The following is a 17,760-nucleotide window of genomic DNA, read 5'->3' as shown; positions in this document are numbered from 1 at the left end:
AAAAAGGTCAAAATGAACTAGTCTTGAAATAATGCAGTATTAGTGTTAGGAAGACTTCACATATTGGACTGTCGTCAGAGCTCAGGACATTTAATTAGGACCATTTGAAGATAGGGATTGGAGGGGTTTTAATGTAATTTAAGTTCAGGCTCAAGGTGGTTTCTGAGTCTGATTCTAGGTTTTATGCCAAAATTTTCAGATGATGATGATACCTGATTCTGGAATATGGAAAGGAGGAAAAAGCATAGTTGTTTTTTCTGCATGGCATGGCTTACTATATACTTGCCTTCTAAACAGTTCAGGACATTGCAGTTTGGGGCAGTAACTCAAAGTTCCCATTTTAGTGGATGTATTGAGTAGGACTGTCCATTTCTTTAACAGTTGAGTATCAAATACTGAATCTTAGCTTGCCTCATGGCCCTGGGAGGGAGAGATGTGGGAAGTCCCTGAGAATAGGCATTGTTCTGAAAAGAACCCAGATTCTCCTTTTACTTCTATTTGTTTTCATAGCAAAAGCAATTGGACTAAACTTTTTAAAGCACAAGTACCTAATTTGAAGGATTTGCCTGAGATTATTCATTCTTTACTGTATATTTAATCAGATGAGTGAACTAGAAAAAAGAAAGCTCAGATACTTTTTTTAATGGTTAATTTATTATGGGGGAAGTTGAGGAAAAGAAGGGAGAAGGAATGCATAATATTTGATTGTGAGGTACATGAGTAGGGATACTCTGTAACAAAACCTTTACCAGTTAATATAGGTCTTTCTGTATGCTAGTTACTGTTTTAAGCCCTTTACACATATTAGTTTGATCATCACAGCAACCCTCTGACCACCAGTATCTCCATTTTATAGAAGAATTTGAGAACAAAGGTTAAGGGCATACTTTTTTTTGTTGTTTGGGGGCCTTAGTCAGCATGAGAGCCCTGGAAATGTGGAGATAGTGTAGAGCTTGATTTATGTAATGATGAATACTTTTGAGATGAAGGAAATACATACTTGAGAAGGTTCACAGTGATGACCATGTGGGGAATAAGCTGTGAGAGTGTGGTGGGGTGGCAGTGGAGGAACCCGGGACACTAGGAGACTTACAATCTGATGAGAGATGATGGTGATTAAGAATAGAATGTTAGCTGTAAGGTGGTAAATTCTCAGTTGACTGATAGATTCTGTAGGTTGAACTAGCAGGAGGATATGCTTATCGCTTGGATGTTGGATAGGAGAGAGCAGCTAAGGACAATTCTAGAGTTTCAGGCTTGAACAATGGGGTGAATGAATGGAAGTTCCATTACTAGGAATACCATAGGAGGGACAGTTTCATGAGGAGGGCAGGTAGAATAGGTGGAATCAGTATTTTCAGTGTTTATTGTTAAACTTGAGATATCTAGTGGAGATGTCCAATTACTTTTCCAGAGGTCGTTTGTGAGTTGTGGCTGAAAAAAATAAGTGGGAGTTATCCAAGTATATATAGATGGTTCTGGATGAGATCACTTAGGGATAAGCAAGTGTAGATAGAGAAATGGGAGGACTGAACCCTTACGTCCGTCCTCCAGCATGTAAACATCTGCAAGAGGAGGCTCTATCAAAGAATTTTAAGAAATGACTAATAAGATAGGGAGGATGTGATGTCCAGGAGCTGAGTGAGGAGAAAGGGATTCAAGAAGGGGAGTAGGGTCAGCTGTGTCACATGATGCTAGGAAATGGAATATGATAAAACCTCATAATTAACTTTTGGATACGGCTTCCTAAATTCTGTTGATTCTGCTTTGCAGTATAGCTCTAAAATTCATAACATGCTTTTTCTCTCCCTACCGACAAACACTATTACTCAGGTTTTAATCACATTTCTCCTGGACTATTTTCCTTTTTTGTATGGTTTCTTTCTCTACATGTTCATTGTAGAAAACAGAGAAATAATACTGATTAAAAAAACAAAACAAAACACAGAATTCCTTATCTGCTTTAGAGATATTTTTCTGTATCTACTTCTATCTGTTCATATTTGGAATGTATACATTGTATATACTCATATATAAAATTGCTGAAAGTTTTAAATTTTGCCTTTTTTAAATGAGCATGATAGAACTATGATAATAAAAATACTTTGAAAACAATGTGAATATGTGGCAACAGAAGTATTTCATCATGGTGTGATAGCTTTCAATTGACCTCCCCACCTGTTTCTCCCCTAATTATATTTTAAGTAGGTCCTGATGATTTTTCCTTAAGTATATTCTTTAAAACTATCATCAAGCCCATCAATACCCTGTTTTTTGGAGTAATACATGTGACAGGAAGTGTGGAAAATATATTTATTTTTGTCTTTTATAGGGTAACTTATTAAAATTGTCATCTGTTTCCTGATAATTTTTATGTTTGTCTAAATGTACATGCACACATTTTATTTTTTTGGTACTAACAAGGATCAAAATACGTTTTCTAGCCAGTATTTCTTTCATAATCTATTTTCTGGTTATAATTTTTTGGTCAGAGTATATTAGCAGTTTTGTTATTCTATTTGTTATCAGATTGCTCTTCAAAAAGAATGTACCATTTCAAAGTGTATTTAGAAGGTATTTTTAAATTTTAGGATTGTTCCTAAATTCTTTTTAAATTTTAGGATAGACTACTTTCTTGTGAGCTCTTGTAAATGAAATTCTACTTGGCTACAAAGATGAGGACTAGATAATTTCTTGAGGTTCCTTCTAACCCTTAGGATGAAGTTAATAACTAACATTTGTTTAGTGCTTTAAAGTTTTTCTCATGTATCACTTACTTTATCCTTAAAACAGCTGTGGTGAGGTAGGTAGGACAGGTATTGTTACTCTAATTTTAGAGATAAACTGATATGATAGGTTAAGTGACTTTGTCAAGTTTTAAGTATTTTAGCAGGGATTTGAATTTAGACCTTCTGATCTAAATATTCACATTCTTTTTTACAAGATTTCATACACCTGTACATTTAGAATTGCGATATGTCAGACAGTTAAGGTACATTTGTTCTATAGAGAAATAAACCCAATGAAAACATAAATATAGTGTTTCAGTATATATATTTTCTCAGTATTTTACAGTCCTTTTCCGTAACTCCCCATCTCATTACATGAGTGATTTTTGTCTCTTTTTTGACTAGGAGAAAGGAATTTAATTACATAGCTGTATTGAACACCAACCATTTTTCTCTGGCATTTGGGGGAAGGGGAACTTAAATGGTATATTTCTGTGTGTGTGTGTGTGTGTGTGTGTGTGTGTGTGCACACGCGCGCATGTGTGTCCACTGAAAAGTATGTCCATGATACTTTCATACATACAGTATATACAGTTGGAATCAGAATCTTTTCATTCTAGTATGAACCCAGAAACACAAGCTTTTTAGGATATTAAACTCTTTGTATTGCTTTTATCAAAATTGGGCAGTTGAGTACTCAGGGTAGTTGCTTGCATGTTCACAAAAGTACAGTGAATGATAAGTGAGCGTGATAGTGTATGTCAAACCAAGAAAGATTATATAGCTAATCTTCTCTTTGACTAGTTACCTCATAAGGTAGAAGTTTGTAATACTGAATTGGGAGCTTGGTAGCGGCATTATCACATAAACCTAGATTTTCAGTACTACGTAGTATTGCATTACATTCTCACAATGTTTTCCGTACTACTGTTAAGTACTTAAGCGTCCCCAATATTTTTTAGGAGTAATTTTTTGTTGCTTTTGTTTTTTTCTAGTTGTTGGTCTTGACGATATTATGGACGAAGGAGTTGTTAAAGAAAGTGGCAATGATACCATTGATGAAGAAGAACTGATTTTACCTAACAGGAATTTGAGGGACAAAGTAGAAGAAAATTCAGTGAGATCACCAAGAAAATCACCTCGTTTAATGGCACAAGGTAATCCTTCCAAAGATTACCTAGAAAATCAAAAGGTGTAGGGACAGATGTGATAAATTTTCAATTTTCTGAACATTTTGATATTAATCAGTTTTGAGTTTATACCAATTTGTTGGTATGATTTTTAAAAATTTTAATTGAAATTACACATTCACATAATTTAAAAAAAGAATTGACTATTTGTATAAATATCTAATACTTGCTACCCCACTACCTATTTTCATTTTCTCAGAGGGGAAACCACTATTCTTTTAGCTGGTTTTATTAATTTTTTGATATGTGCTTTCATGTCTCTAAGTAGCATATGTGTATATATACATATAATATGTATATACTTAAACATCCCCAATATTCATATATGGCTACTTCTTGATTATCCTGATGTAGGTATTTATCAGTTTCTCACTGTGTATTACGAAGATTTAGCATTTTTGCATACAGAAATTCAGGGTTGGAAATAATTTTCCTTCAGAAATTTGAAACTTCCATTTTTCTGACTTCAGTATGGAGAAGTTTATTTTGATTCCCCCACATCCCCACCTTGGGACTGTTAGCTACTTTTCTCTTGGAAGTTGGCAGAACTTACCAGCTTACCAGCTCTAGTGCTTTGATATTTCTGATAATATGTTTTGGTGTAGGTGTGTTCTCTGTATTGAGCTGGGTATTCAGTAGGTCTTTTTAGTCTCGAACTATTACTCATTTCTGGAACATTTCTTGAACTGTTGCATTGGTAAATTTCCTTTTTTATTTTTTCTGCTCTTGCTTTCTGGAATTCCTCTTATTCAAGCATTAGATAGCAGGGACAGGCCTTCATTTTCTTTATCTTGCCTACTTTTCACCTCTTTGTCTTTTTCCTTTACTTGCTGAAATTTTCTCATATTTATCCTCCAACTTTTCTATCAAGTTTTGCCTTTATAATTTGTGAATCTTCTTTTTTTGTATTGGGAGTAGTGTTTTTGTAGCATTCTAGACTTGTTTCATGTATGCTATACTTCTATTTTTCATCATAAGGCACTTAATGGTCTTTTAAAGAGTTTTTCCCTTTTTTCATAGAGTTTTATTTTTTTCCATGTTGTCTTTTTTTATGGGGGTGGGCGGGCTTCAGTCTTTTCAATGTTAGAGACTTTCCTAAATATCTGATCCTTGATTGTTTGCTCATGTTTAGGAAACTAAAACTGTGTGGAACCTTTTAATGCGTGGATTGGGTGTTAATTATGAGCATCACTGTGTGGTGAACTGGCTGTGATAATTTTGGGGAGGAATCTTGATGTCAGAATTTAGATTGCTAGCATAATTGTGGGAGCCCTTAAGAGAACTTGACTGGGATGTCTCTGTTTTCAGTATATATACATTAGTATAATCACACAAGTTTTAGTGTACTTTATCCTTCAGTTTTTTTTTTTTAAAGATTTTATTTCTCTTTAGAGAAGAAGGGAAGGAGAGAAGGAGAGAGACATCAATGTGTGATTGCCTCTCATGAGTCCCCTGCTGAGAACTGGCCTGCAACCCAGGCATGTGCCCTGACTGGGAATCGAACCGCGATACTTTGGTTCGCAGGCTTGCGCTCAGTCCACTGAGCTATGCCAGCCAGGGCTTATCTTTCAGTTTTTATCTGTGACTGATGTATAGCCTGGAAACACTGTTGTACACTCTCCAGAGAATAAGCCTTCCACTCTTGGATTAGGACCAGGGAATGGGAGTTGTCTAAACAGATGGAGCTGGGGAGAGAAGGAGCCTAGAGATCTTAAATAGCTTCAGCTCATTTTAATCATCCGCCTTTACCTCCATTTTAGAATCATCTGAGGTCACCAGTTCCTAAGCCTTTTGAGGTGGTAATGGCCAGCATTTGAATTCTTGCCAGCATTGCCAGCTTTTGTCTTTTGTCTTTTGTCTTTTCCTGAATCCCTTACATTAGTTGCTTCTTGATCTCATTTGCCTTCCAAAATTGTCAGTTTTCTCTTCTGTTCTTTCTTTCCTTTAGATTCATGCCTTTTCTATAACTTCAGTGGGGTTTTGAGAAGTGGATTGACTTAGATGCATATATTTACTATATCATCTTTTTCTCAATTTATATTTTTAATCAGTTATTTGGTATATACTTGTGACTTTGAGAAATAAAAAATATAGAATACACATTATAGACAGATGTTTGGCCTATACAATCTAGGTTTGAAACTAAGGTAGTTGATACTAGAGAAGAAAAAGTGACTTTACCCTTTGCTCAGTAAATCAGTTACTATTGCAAAACAATTTTTTATCTGTATACCTTCACAATTAAATGTCCTATTTATCATTTTTAGCAACCACTTAGGTAATGGGTGTTAAATGTTCTTTATTGTATGTCAGAGCAGATGAATAAAATAGAGTTGTAAATTTTTACAGGCTATCCCCAGAGCTTTAAAAATCATCGAAATACTGATAACCAACCATTGAAATTTGAGTTATTTAAAAATTTTATTTATATAGTTGAACATATGATAAATAGTTCATAATCCACTAAGAAATTTTAAAAAGTTTAACCTAATGATCAAATATTTTACCAAGTGCTGAGGGAATTAGTGTCTCTAAGATTAGGATGACCATATAATTTCTTGTCCAGACTGGGACAGTGAAGTGCGAAAGGATATGCTTTCACCTAGGACTGTTATAGATAAATGGGGATCTATAGTTAAGACACAGTTTAGTGATAAATGACAAATTCTGGAAGTGTTCTTTTTTTTTTTTAAATCATTATTTTTATTTGTTATTCTAAATATTGGGAAGTGTTCTAAATATTGATGCATGGTAGGGTTTATACTGAAAGGCAGGAAAATTTTTAAAAGTTGATTGATTCAGAGTATTGGATATGCATAGGATTGGAAATAGCTTTTTCCTTTGTGGGTTGGTTTTCTACTTAGTGAATTACTCGGCTCTCTTTTTTCTAATCTTCCCCTCCCCCCACTCCGTGTTTCTCCTTTCCCTAGAGGATATATCCAGATATGGAAAGGAGGAAAACACAAATTAATAGATTCTTTGTTAGAGGCATTGTTAAAGGTGGGAAGCTTTATTAAATTATTTTCATACTTTTTATGATACATTTTCTTGGTTTAAACATTTTTAATTGTAATTTTTCTTGTGTTGATTTTCTAATATTCTAGCATATACTTTTTTTCTTCTTAGGAATAGCTTGAATGGTCAAATCATGGGATATGAGTAAAACACATTCAGAATGGAATTAAGAGTTCTTTTGAGGCTGTGGTTTGAAACTCACAGGTCTTGTTTGTAATAGGTGCTTTAGTTCAGATTTTATTGGCACCTGACTTTGGTTTTATATATTTAAAAGCATTTAATGTTTAAAACTGGATGACAGTCTTGCATTAGGATGGGTGTTGATGTAAAGGAAGCTCATTTAACTTATTTTACTTCCAGCTTATTTCTTATAGAAAAGAGACTTGATGAAAACATTTGTCATATAGTAAGGTAGAATAGTCTAAATTTTATAGAGGTTCTCTCTTGCTAGAATTTATAGAACTTTCATAAATATAAAACGTACATATATCTTTCTAAATTCATCATGAGTACTGTTCAGTACATTTTCATTGAAATGATACGTTTTGTAGCTCAGAATAAAGAAGTGTATATTCTAAATTGTGTTGAAATAAAAACACATGCAAAATAGCTAAGTTATTTTTTGTTTTTTTCCCCTTATGATAGAACAAGTAAGAAGTTTGCGACAAAGCACTATTGCCAAGCGTTCAAATGCAGCGCCTTTAAATAGCACAAAAAAACCACCTGTGAAGACTGTATCTGCCCCTAAAGCAGGAGGGAAGCAACCAGAGAGGAGTCAGATTAAAGAAGAAGCTTGTACATCACCAAAGCCTGAGTACCACAAAGAGAGCAGAAGGAGCGGTCGGCATATTGAGCAAATTGAAGTGGTACCAGAAGTATCAGTGTCTACAAGTCATTCTTCAGTGTCATCTTGTCTTGAAATGAAGGATGAAGCTGGATTAGATTCTCAGCAGAAGTGTAATAATCAGGGGAAAGCAAATGTGCCATCACATGAATTAAATTGTCCGCTCCTTTCAGAGACTTGTGATAATATTGAAGAAAAGAAAAATGAAGCTCTGATTGAATGTAGAATCAATACTAAGACTGTTAGTAGCACATTGTTTACATTTTCAGATAAAGAAGAACATGAACAGAATGATTCTATTTCAGATAAAATGGATGAGACTATTAGTGAAGAAATGAGGGCAAAAGGAAAAGTTGAACAAGAATTAAAGGAAACAGTAAAATTATCCCATGCAGGTGACCGAATTGTTGAGGAACCTGCATCTTCCTCTCTGTCTGGTGATGCTGCTTGTACAAATAAGACTGAAAAGAACCTCGTAGGTTTGTCTAGTTCTGTGGACGATGCAAAAGAATGTCATTTGGAATTGAAGAATACCATGGAATCTGATAAAGCTAAAAACTCCCTTCATAGAAATGAAGTAGAACCATTGGGTTACTGTAAAGACATAGAGTCTAATCATAAGCAGTTGGAGAGCACTGAGTTTAATAAGTCAAACTTTGAGGTGATTGGTACTAGTACTTTAGAACCAGAAAGTAATGTAGAAAATGCTGTTTGTGATGTGCCTGACCAAAATTCAAAACAGTTGAATGTTGTTGAAAGTATTAAAATGGAGTCTCATGAAACAGCAAACCTTCAGGATGACAGAAACAGCCCATCAAGTAATGTTTCTTGCCTAGAGTCAAAAAACATAAAATCCAAACACACAAAACTTGTAATTCATTCTAAGCAAAACATGACCACAGATACTCTGAAAAAAACTGTTGCAGCAAAGCACGAATTAATGTATAACAAAACTAAAGCTAGTGTCAAAAGTGTGAAACGAAATGCTGATGAACGAGAATCTCAACAAAATTTTCATAGGCCAGTCAAAGTGAGAAAAAAAGTTGATAAGGATTTAAAGATTCAGAGTTGCAATTCTGGGGTTAAGTCTGTGAAGAATCAAGCTCATTCTATATCGAAAAAAATGCAAGATCAAAGTTTAGTACAGATTTCCAAACCTGTAACTCATTCGTTGAGTGATAAGCCTCATGGTCACCCCGGGTGCTCTAAAGAACCTCATCATCCTGCACAAACTGGACATTTATTACATCCTTGCCAGAAACAGTGCCATAAGTCCCAGCAGCTGGCTCCCACTTTGAAAACCAATAGTCATATGAAGGAAGAGCTTGAACATGGAGGTGGTACAGAGCATTTTAAGGAGGAGGATAAACTGAAACTAAAAAAACCTGAGAAGAACCTACAGCCCCGCCAAAGGAGAAGCAGCAAAAGTTTTTCTTTGGATGAGCCACCATTGTTCATTCCAGATAACATAGCTACCATAAAAAGAGAAGGCTTAGATCATAGCTCTACATTTGAAAGCAAATATATGTGGACCCCCAGCAAGCAGTGTGGGTTTTGCAAAAAACCACATGGCAACAGGTGTGTGTGCGTGTGTATGTGTATGTGTGATGTGTACATTGAAGAGAAATGGCTTTTTTAGGGTGGGATTAGTGTGAATGTTTTTATACAGAGAAATTATTTAATGTACAAAGACTTTTTGCAGAAACACCAGCAACAACCCCTCATCATTCCTGGATAAATGATAGGAAGATGGAGTCATTGAATTTATAAATATGTCATCTTAGAACATTAAAAAAAGTATAATCTAACCAACAGTTGGTATATATGGAAATGTTTTGTCATTGTAACCAGTTAGTGTAATTCAGTCATTACATCTAGGGGGAATAAAAACCTTTCTGCTAATTAGAAAGTTGTTACACTGCCTTGAGTCTGTATATATTATTTTACTTGCTTTGAGAAAAACTAGTAATAAAGTGTGAAGGTCATAATGGAGGTTTTATTTTTCTTTTGAAGATATTTTTTTTGGGGGGTGGAGGTAAAATGCACACTATAACTTAATACTACTACTTCATAACTATAAAACTGACCTTGGAGTGAAATTTGATAGCTAAAATAGCTGTTAAATCACCCAGGTGAATTTTGTATATAACCTGGAATGGAGTGAAAAGAAGTTCTTTCTTTTTGAATGCTTTAATGATTTGGAGGATTTCTTGTGAATTCTGATCTTTTAAGAAATGATTTTAGCATTGTCCTTCGGCTTTCTTTCCATAGGATTCAGTGTATAGTTTTATGGCACTCCACTGCCCCATTGTGTATTTTGTTTGCAAGCTTTTTAAGAAAGGAAAACAAGAAATGAAGTGGAGTTTGCAGCTACAAGATTATACTGTTGAAGTGTTCACATTGCTGTTGGAACTTCTATCAACATTGACATGATGAAAGAACATTGTAACTTGCGCATTGTACTGTCCTTACTGGTGGAAGTAAATGTTGTAGTGACTTTCCCAGCACTATCAGATTACATAAAAATGAAACTAGGGAGGGACAGTTTAGTGAAGTGTGTGGTAATTCATTATTTTAGTGTGCGGAGGGGTGATTGGGGAGGGTGGGAGAAGATTTGTGGCTATTCTGTAAAAAAATAAGTTTATATCAAAGGGTTTCTTCATTTGTGACTCAGCCTGTGGCCTATTTTTAGTATCAGTTCAGTGGTTACTTTATAACATATCCCAGTTTTTTAAATTTGTGACTTGTTTGAATATAGGTCTACATTTGCTCTCACTTGTTTTTTATGCTTTTAAAAAAATTTAGAACACCTATTCAAATACTGTAAAGTGGGCCCCCTATAAAATTTCAGGTCTAAGAGAATGAGAGGCTTGGATGGTGCATTTAAGTCCTCTTTTATGCTAGCCTTTTTCTTTCTGCTAGAATCTTCTAAAAATTACTATGGCGCCATGTGGTCAGAGGAATAGAGTAGGAGCCTTAAAGTTTCTAAAATGAAACTTTGGTCTAGACTTGGACGCCATGTTAAGGATGTTACTATATAGTCTTTTTGTAAGATAAACTTCTGATGGCTGGTCCTCAGGATTTTGCCCAGGCTATTAAATGACTGTCATTTTACCAAAATCAAGTTATTTTTTTTAAGTGAAGATTAAATGTTAAGTCCTGCTGTTTTTAATCTAGTTTCACCTTATGGATCTACTCTGTAAAACCTTGAGTTTCTTTGCTTCAGTCTGGAAATAAGAGTATTTATTAGATGTGTGGGAATTTTGAGTTCATCCTATGTAATTTACATGAATAATATATAATAACACTGGAAATGGGTAATTTTGGAAGCACCATTACACATTATTTCAATTTTCTGAATAAAGAACCCTGAATAATTGATTGTTTTTTCTTTACATATTAATTAGCCTTCGCTACTTTGATACATTGTGCTTGCATATATTGAGGTTACTCAAAAGATGTGCCTGTCGTACAGCATGTAATTTTTTAAAAATTTTATGCATAAGATTGAATTTGTTAGGAAGGGCATATCGGGAATAATTTTCATCCATCTTTTTTATGTCATGCAGTAGCCCATTGAAAGCTATTAACATGACATTTTCTAGCACTTGTGACAGCCTTGCTTTGGTAAACACTTAAGGCTTCAGCATTTTATATGCATTGCATTGGAGGTTAACTTTTTGTATGTGCTTCCAGTGGAAATTATATTTTTTAATAGATTTGTTCATGGTATGGCCAAATGTAGTATTTGACCATAAGCAATTTGTATGCATGCCCTAAAAATAGTAAGTATTGACTAACAATTTACACATCATGCTGGGTGTGTTTTGTTTTTTCTTCTGATTTTGTTTACTTTCACGATTCTGCCTTAAAACAGACATATACATACTATTTTAAAAACCAGACTGTTTAATACTCATTTTAAAAAGTTAATGTTACCTTTGGACTTCTTTAAATTATAAGCAAGTTAGTATTTTGGAAGGATCAAAGTCTTAGTTTTTTTCATTGCTAGCTCTCCTGAAGATGTTTGTAGCTTTATGCTATAATTTCTTACTTGATCATAGGTTAGTTACTGGATGAAATTTAAAAACAAACCCATCTTAGCAGAATGGATTCAAAGCTTTATAATTAAACCTTTTACTCTGAGAAGGAAATTTCTATGTAGAGTAAATGCTTCTGGCTTTTTCTCAGGACTTTTAAGAGTTTGATAAGTATTTTTCTTTGCATATTAGGTAGTGACAAAAATACTGTTGTAATGTTTATGTGGAATTGAACTCCCTCATCTTAGAGAGTGTGTATATACATTCTCTCTCTCTCACACACACACACACACACACACACACACCCACCCACCCAGCCTGCACTTGTCATTTAAAGGAAACGACTGAAGGCCCATCTTGTAACAGTTCCACGGTCGCTGAATTAGGAATTTGCTGACAGGAACTCAAAATAATGGTTTGTGGTTTAATTTGAAAAAAAACTTGGAAATTTTGGCTTTATGCCAAAACAATTAGAATTTTAAGTTTTTAATAGTTTTACAGTTGATTGGCTTTTATTTTTTACTTTAAATTTTATGTATGAACATATAATACGGGAAAACAAATGTTAAACTTCTATTTAACTGATTTTTGCTGACAAGTCACTTAATTTAAAGCTAAATTCTACACAATATTTTTTTTAAGTGATGAAAGATTTTACTATCCAGCTTGTAGTCTATTAAGTGATTTTGCTTCTTGGTAATCAGAAATTCAGTGACACCAGAAAATGGGGGAGGGATCCTGTTGTGTGATCCATACTGTCCTCCCCCCTATGAAAAATAATATGGAAAGGGAATAAAATAATCTCTTTGTGATAGGCCATATTTTAAAAATATAACATGGATTCTAAAGTTCACAGTAGTAAGTTCTAAATCTTAATCCATATTTACAGTTTGGGTTTTGAATTTCATTTTCAAGTTAACTATTTTCCCTGAGGCTATGTGGAAATTATTAATGTTATTTTTCTTGATTACTCAATTTTATTTAACTGTGTTGTTACATAAACTGTGCTAACTATTAAGATATCATCCACGGCACTAGACAGTTGCTTTTCATAGCCTCTGAAGTTGAGGAGACAAACTTGGAATTGAGGCATGGTGAAAAATTTCATGATACAAAACTATTCTTCCCCTTTAAAATAAATCTTGAAATTCCTTAAAATGTATATAAATTGACAACTTAGATTTGGATTTAGAGCAAAAGTATAATTTGTGGTCATAGTATATAGGTTTTATTGTGTATAGTGTCTTACTGAAAAGCTTCAGTCTTGGAAGAGATCAGCTCCGATAGTGGAAATACAGGGAAGTCACTATTAGCTTTCCTTTAATATTTCAAAGACATTGCTTTCAAGAAATAGCATATCTTAATGACATTGCAATGTGAAGTAAAACTTTAAAGCACCTGTATTTTTCACACTTTATTTTTCTGTTGGTTCTAAGATCTGTGTATCATTGTACCCATCAAAAATCTCTCCAGACCTACAGAAACCACTTCTATTTTGAAAATTAATAACACGTTGTTTAAAAGTTTACATCCTAGGGTTATGAATCTAAAAGATTCTGGTAGTTTTGTTAGTTTTTACATAAGGGATGAGATTTTTCGCTTTTCTCCCGAAACCAAATGAGTCATGGGGGAAATGATGGCTTATGTGGTAAAGCCAGCAGAGACATCACCAGTTAGGGTAAGGAATGGTGAATTGCAGACTTGAGGTCTCATCCTCAATGCACAGCAGAAGCTTTGTATGTGTACATAGAGCATAGAAGAAGAGTACTGCAATAGAGGAACAGGGTATTTGACATGACGTGTCTCAAGATACCCTGTGAAGATCGAAGCTTGTACAGATTTTATAGTTTCAATATTTAAACAGGACCTCTGGGCTATTGAGGGAGAGTTGGCCATATACCTCTTACATATTACCTTTAACATCTTCCTATTGCACCATAGGTTTTAAAAAGGAATTGACACATGGTTGGTGCCACTATCCTTACCATCAAAATCACAGGCTTTATGTCCTGAAAGAATATACCTGAATCCTTCATTTTCCGAGCATAGCATGAGTTACTAACCTGAAAAAGAAAGGAAATAGTTAAACATGATTAAGTGAGCTTTGTAGTTTTCCTAACAGTGGTTTGTAAAGTATGTAAAAAATAATTTTTCCCTCACATTGCTGTGTATGTATCATATTTGCCATGAGTCAAATACCATGTCCTTGGCGGTTTTCATTGGCTAGTGAAATTATTTCTTAGGTACAGTGCATAAAGGGAAAAGTTATAAGGGCATGGCTTGGAAGTATTAATACTCAGTATTTTTACATTAAAATATAATATTGGTATTTGGGAAAAGTTCATCAGCTGAAGCAGTTGGTCAGTACTAAAGAAGTGCACACTCAAAATATGTAAGATTTAGCTAAATAATGCCACACCCTGAAACAATATTTTGAGCTCAAAGAATACATAAGGATGGTGAATAAGAAACAATTTGAGAGACTCCATTATGTTGGTTTTTTGAGTTGTATATTTGTTAATCTGGTTTTTCTTTCATTAAAAATGATTGGATAAACTATTCTCCAATTTTATGTGTGATTTCAGGTCTGTGATAAATAAGATTTTGATGGATTGTAATCAAATTATCACAGACTTGACCCTTCTCTGGAGCTATATTGTTATTCTATACTCTTATTCTATAGTGTATACTAACAAAGGTCACTTGCTCTCTATTTTAACCCCTATGGGTTTTTATTTTTCAGTATTTTCTCATTCATACTAGAGGGGAAATAAATGGCTTATTAACAGTTTCATTTTCATTGAATATTCTTTTTGAAAACTTGCTCTGTGTTGAACTTACAGAATGGGTAAATTTAGAAAACATGCAAACTACCAAATATGGAAAATTTAATTTAGACTTTTAACATTGGTTTTTAAGAAAATGTGTCAAATTAAATTTTTTTTCTTCTAGGTTTATGGTTGGCTGTGGAAGATGTGATGACTGGTTTCATGGCGATTGTGTTGGGTTAAGTCTTTCTCAAGCACAGCAAATGGGAGAGGAAGACAAAGAATATGTGTGTGTGAAATGTTGTGCTGAAGAAGATAAAAGGTCTGAAGTAGCAGATTCAGATATTTTGGAAAACCAAGCTAAAGTCGAAGTCCATAGTGAAGATAAAACAATGGAATGTGAAAAGTTGGGATTATCAAAGCATACACCAACAAGTGAGAAAACCAAGTATACAGATGATACAGTGAAGCACAAGGTCAAAATTTTAAAACGGGTGAGCTGCTCACTAATGCATTCTTTTGTTACTTAAGAAATTTGTGTAAACTGATCATTAGAATTTGAAATTTCTCCTTAGGTTTTATTGTTCTAGTGTACATTTAAAATTTTTTCTATAAAAATGTATATATTTTTAAATATTTGAAATATGTGGCAATTTTGGTGAAACCAGGTAGTGACATCTTTAAGAACATACAGATCTATTAAGGTCTTTTTGCTATTTCTAGTCCCTAGTTTGGTACTTGGATTTTTTGTGGTAGAGGAGGTATGTGTCATCTTGTGGTGTGAAGTGTAAATTGTGTATACTGATAAAATTTATTCTCTAATAGTTCATTTCTTTGGTAATTTTTTTCTATTACCATTTATTGTCCCTATGTCTTCTTCTGCCTCCATCCTCTTCCCCCCCTAATCCCCACACTGTTGTGTCTGTCCATGAGTCCTTTTTCCTTGATCCTGCCACCCCTTAACCTCCCACCCCCCCCCCATCAATAACTGTCAGCCTGCTCTCTATGAGTCTTATCTCTATTTTTCTTGTTAGTTCAGTTCGTTCATTGGATTCCGCATAATGAAATCACATGGTATTTGTATTTATCTCACTGGCTTATTTCACTTATACTGATAAAAATGTCTTCTAATCTTTAAACTACATTTGACATTTTCTCTATTTTTAAAAGATTTATTTATATTTAGAGAGGGGGAAGGGCAGGAGAAAGAGGGAGAGAAATATCAATGTGCATTTGCCTCTTGCATGCCCCCCCCCCCCAACAGGGACACAAGCCAGCAACCCAGGCATGTTCCCTGACTGCAAATCAAACCAGGAACCCCCTTAGTTTGCAGGCTGGAACTCAATCCACTGAGCCACACCAGCCAGGGCATATGCAGCATTATTTTCAAGTGGAAGAGTTACTTTTTATTTTCTCTCTAAGGAAAAGTAATCTTTTTAAAAAAAATTAACTTGTTTTTTGAGAGAAGAGAAGGGAGAGAGTCAGGGAGAGAAACACCAGTGTGTGTGGTTGCCTGTCATGCGCTCCTAACTGGGGATCCAGCCTGCAACGCACGCATGTGCCCTGACTGGGAATCAAACTGGTGACTTCTTGGTCCGTAGGCCAGTACCCAGTGCACTGAACCACACCAGCCAGGGCAGGAAAAGTAATCTTATTTTTTTTTTAATCTTTGCCCCAGTATTTGCTTGGAATCTTCACCTTATTTTTCTTTTAAAATGTGACAAGTTGTCAGTTTTCCTTTATTTTTATATGTTTAGCTACCTTTTTAAAAGTATTTTCTAAATAGAAGTTGTAAGATATTTAGTAAGTTATAGGAGCAATGTATAGAGGACACAACACTTTAGCTGATTAAATTTTCTTTGATTTCATTGTCTACCTTTTAATTACTGTTGATTTTTCTGATTGATTTGTTATTCTTATAGGTAGTGCTGGGAGGGAAACATAGTGGCAACAAATGTGTGTGGATAGTATCTAAAAGACAATGAACATGAGTTGTAGAGTTTGAAGGAACCTTAAAAATCTTTTAGTCCAGCTATGCAGGTTTGAGAGCATAAGCATGTTTTCTCTGAAATCTCTGGTACTTAGAAACTCAGCTTTTTCAGACCCTCCTTACATGACCAATCCGGATTAGGTTCCAGTGTGCCAAATCCCTATGGTATCCACTGTTTTCTGTCTGCCAAGACTTTTTGAGAATCAGGTTATGTCCTCCTGGCATATGCTGTTGTTTCATCCATTGATTTGATGAACACAAAAGTAGTTGATAATACAGAAGTAAAAGCTCCATTGAGAAGAATTTGTAAAACACGTTTGGAAAGCTTATATTTATTACTATTTGTTTATAGTCACTTCTTGGGTACAGTTTCCTGGCCATTCAGAAATATGGCTCATTGTTTTATTATTTAGTTGAATTGTCCCCATCTTGTCTAAAAAGGACATTAAAGAAATCATTAACATTGTAAATGTTTTGAGAAACCTCCCCATTCAGAAAAAGAATTGAGTTTAGTCTGATTTTGTAAATTCATGTGTTACCCAAGTGATTATTGCTTCCTTTCTGATCAAAGTACTGTTGAATCTTATTTAGACTTGTTTAATTTTAGTTTATGAAATCTGCTTCTTAAATATCACTTATTATCCCTAGATTTTATGTTGAATCATTTATTGAGTTTCTACTGTATGCCAAGCCTGGCACCAGACTTGGTTATATAGCACTGATGGAACTAAGCACCTGCTGTCAAGTGACTCTAGTTGGAGAGGTAGAAAACAAGTAAAAAAAATTTTTAAATATTCTAGTTTGGAGAAAATCAGTTTTTGTATGTATTCTGTCTTAAAATCTGTGATTATGTGTCTATATGCATTGTCTTTCCCTGTCTTTAAAACACTAGTGTGATGTGAGTCATTTCTCCCAAGGGTCTCAGAATGCCAGTTTTAGCACCAGTGCTTGGATTATTTTAGGACAAGACTAGCAGGTGTCCTTGGTACCCTGGTGGTTTGTTCTATGTCTTGAGAATTAAAATTGGCAATTTCTACACTGAGAACTTAAACTAATACACTTAGTTATAAATGAATGGAATGTTATTTGCTTTAAAAAATAGTGAAAATGTAGATAACTTACTGCTCCACAATTTCTCCATCCTTTTCCTTACATCTTAAGTTTTTTTCTAATATTGTTATTTG

General features: G+C 34.4%; 1 protein-coding gene across 2 annotated transcripts in view; it reads left to right on the top strand.

Moving 5' to 3' along the window:
* Positions 1-17,760, top strand: part of PHF3 (PHD finger protein 3) — a 91,509-nt gene that overhangs the window by 32,900 nt on the left and 40,849 nt on the right. For both annotated transcript variants that reach the window (XM_053664985.1, XM_053664986.1), the window contains 3 exons: positions 3,725-3,886; positions 7,580-9,356; positions 14,771-15,080. In XM_053664985.1, the coding sequence (XP_053520960.1) occupies positions 3,725-3,886; positions 7,580-9,356; positions 14,771-15,080 (2,249 nt within the window). The remainder of the gene's footprint in view (positions 1-3,724; positions 3,887-7,579; positions 9,357-14,770; positions 15,081-17,760) is intronic.

Source organism: Artibeus jamaicensis, unplaced genomic scaffold (assembly GCF_021234435.1).
Source record: "Artibeus jamaicensis isolate MK-2021 breed Jamaican fruit bat unplaced genomic scaffold, CSHL_Jam_final contig_388, whole genome shotgun sequence".
Classification (NCBI taxonomy): Eukaryota; Metazoa; Chordata; class Mammalia; order Chiroptera; family Phyllostomidae; genus Artibeus; species Artibeus jamaicensis.
This window is presented reverse-complemented; position numbering and strand designations above follow the sequence as displayed.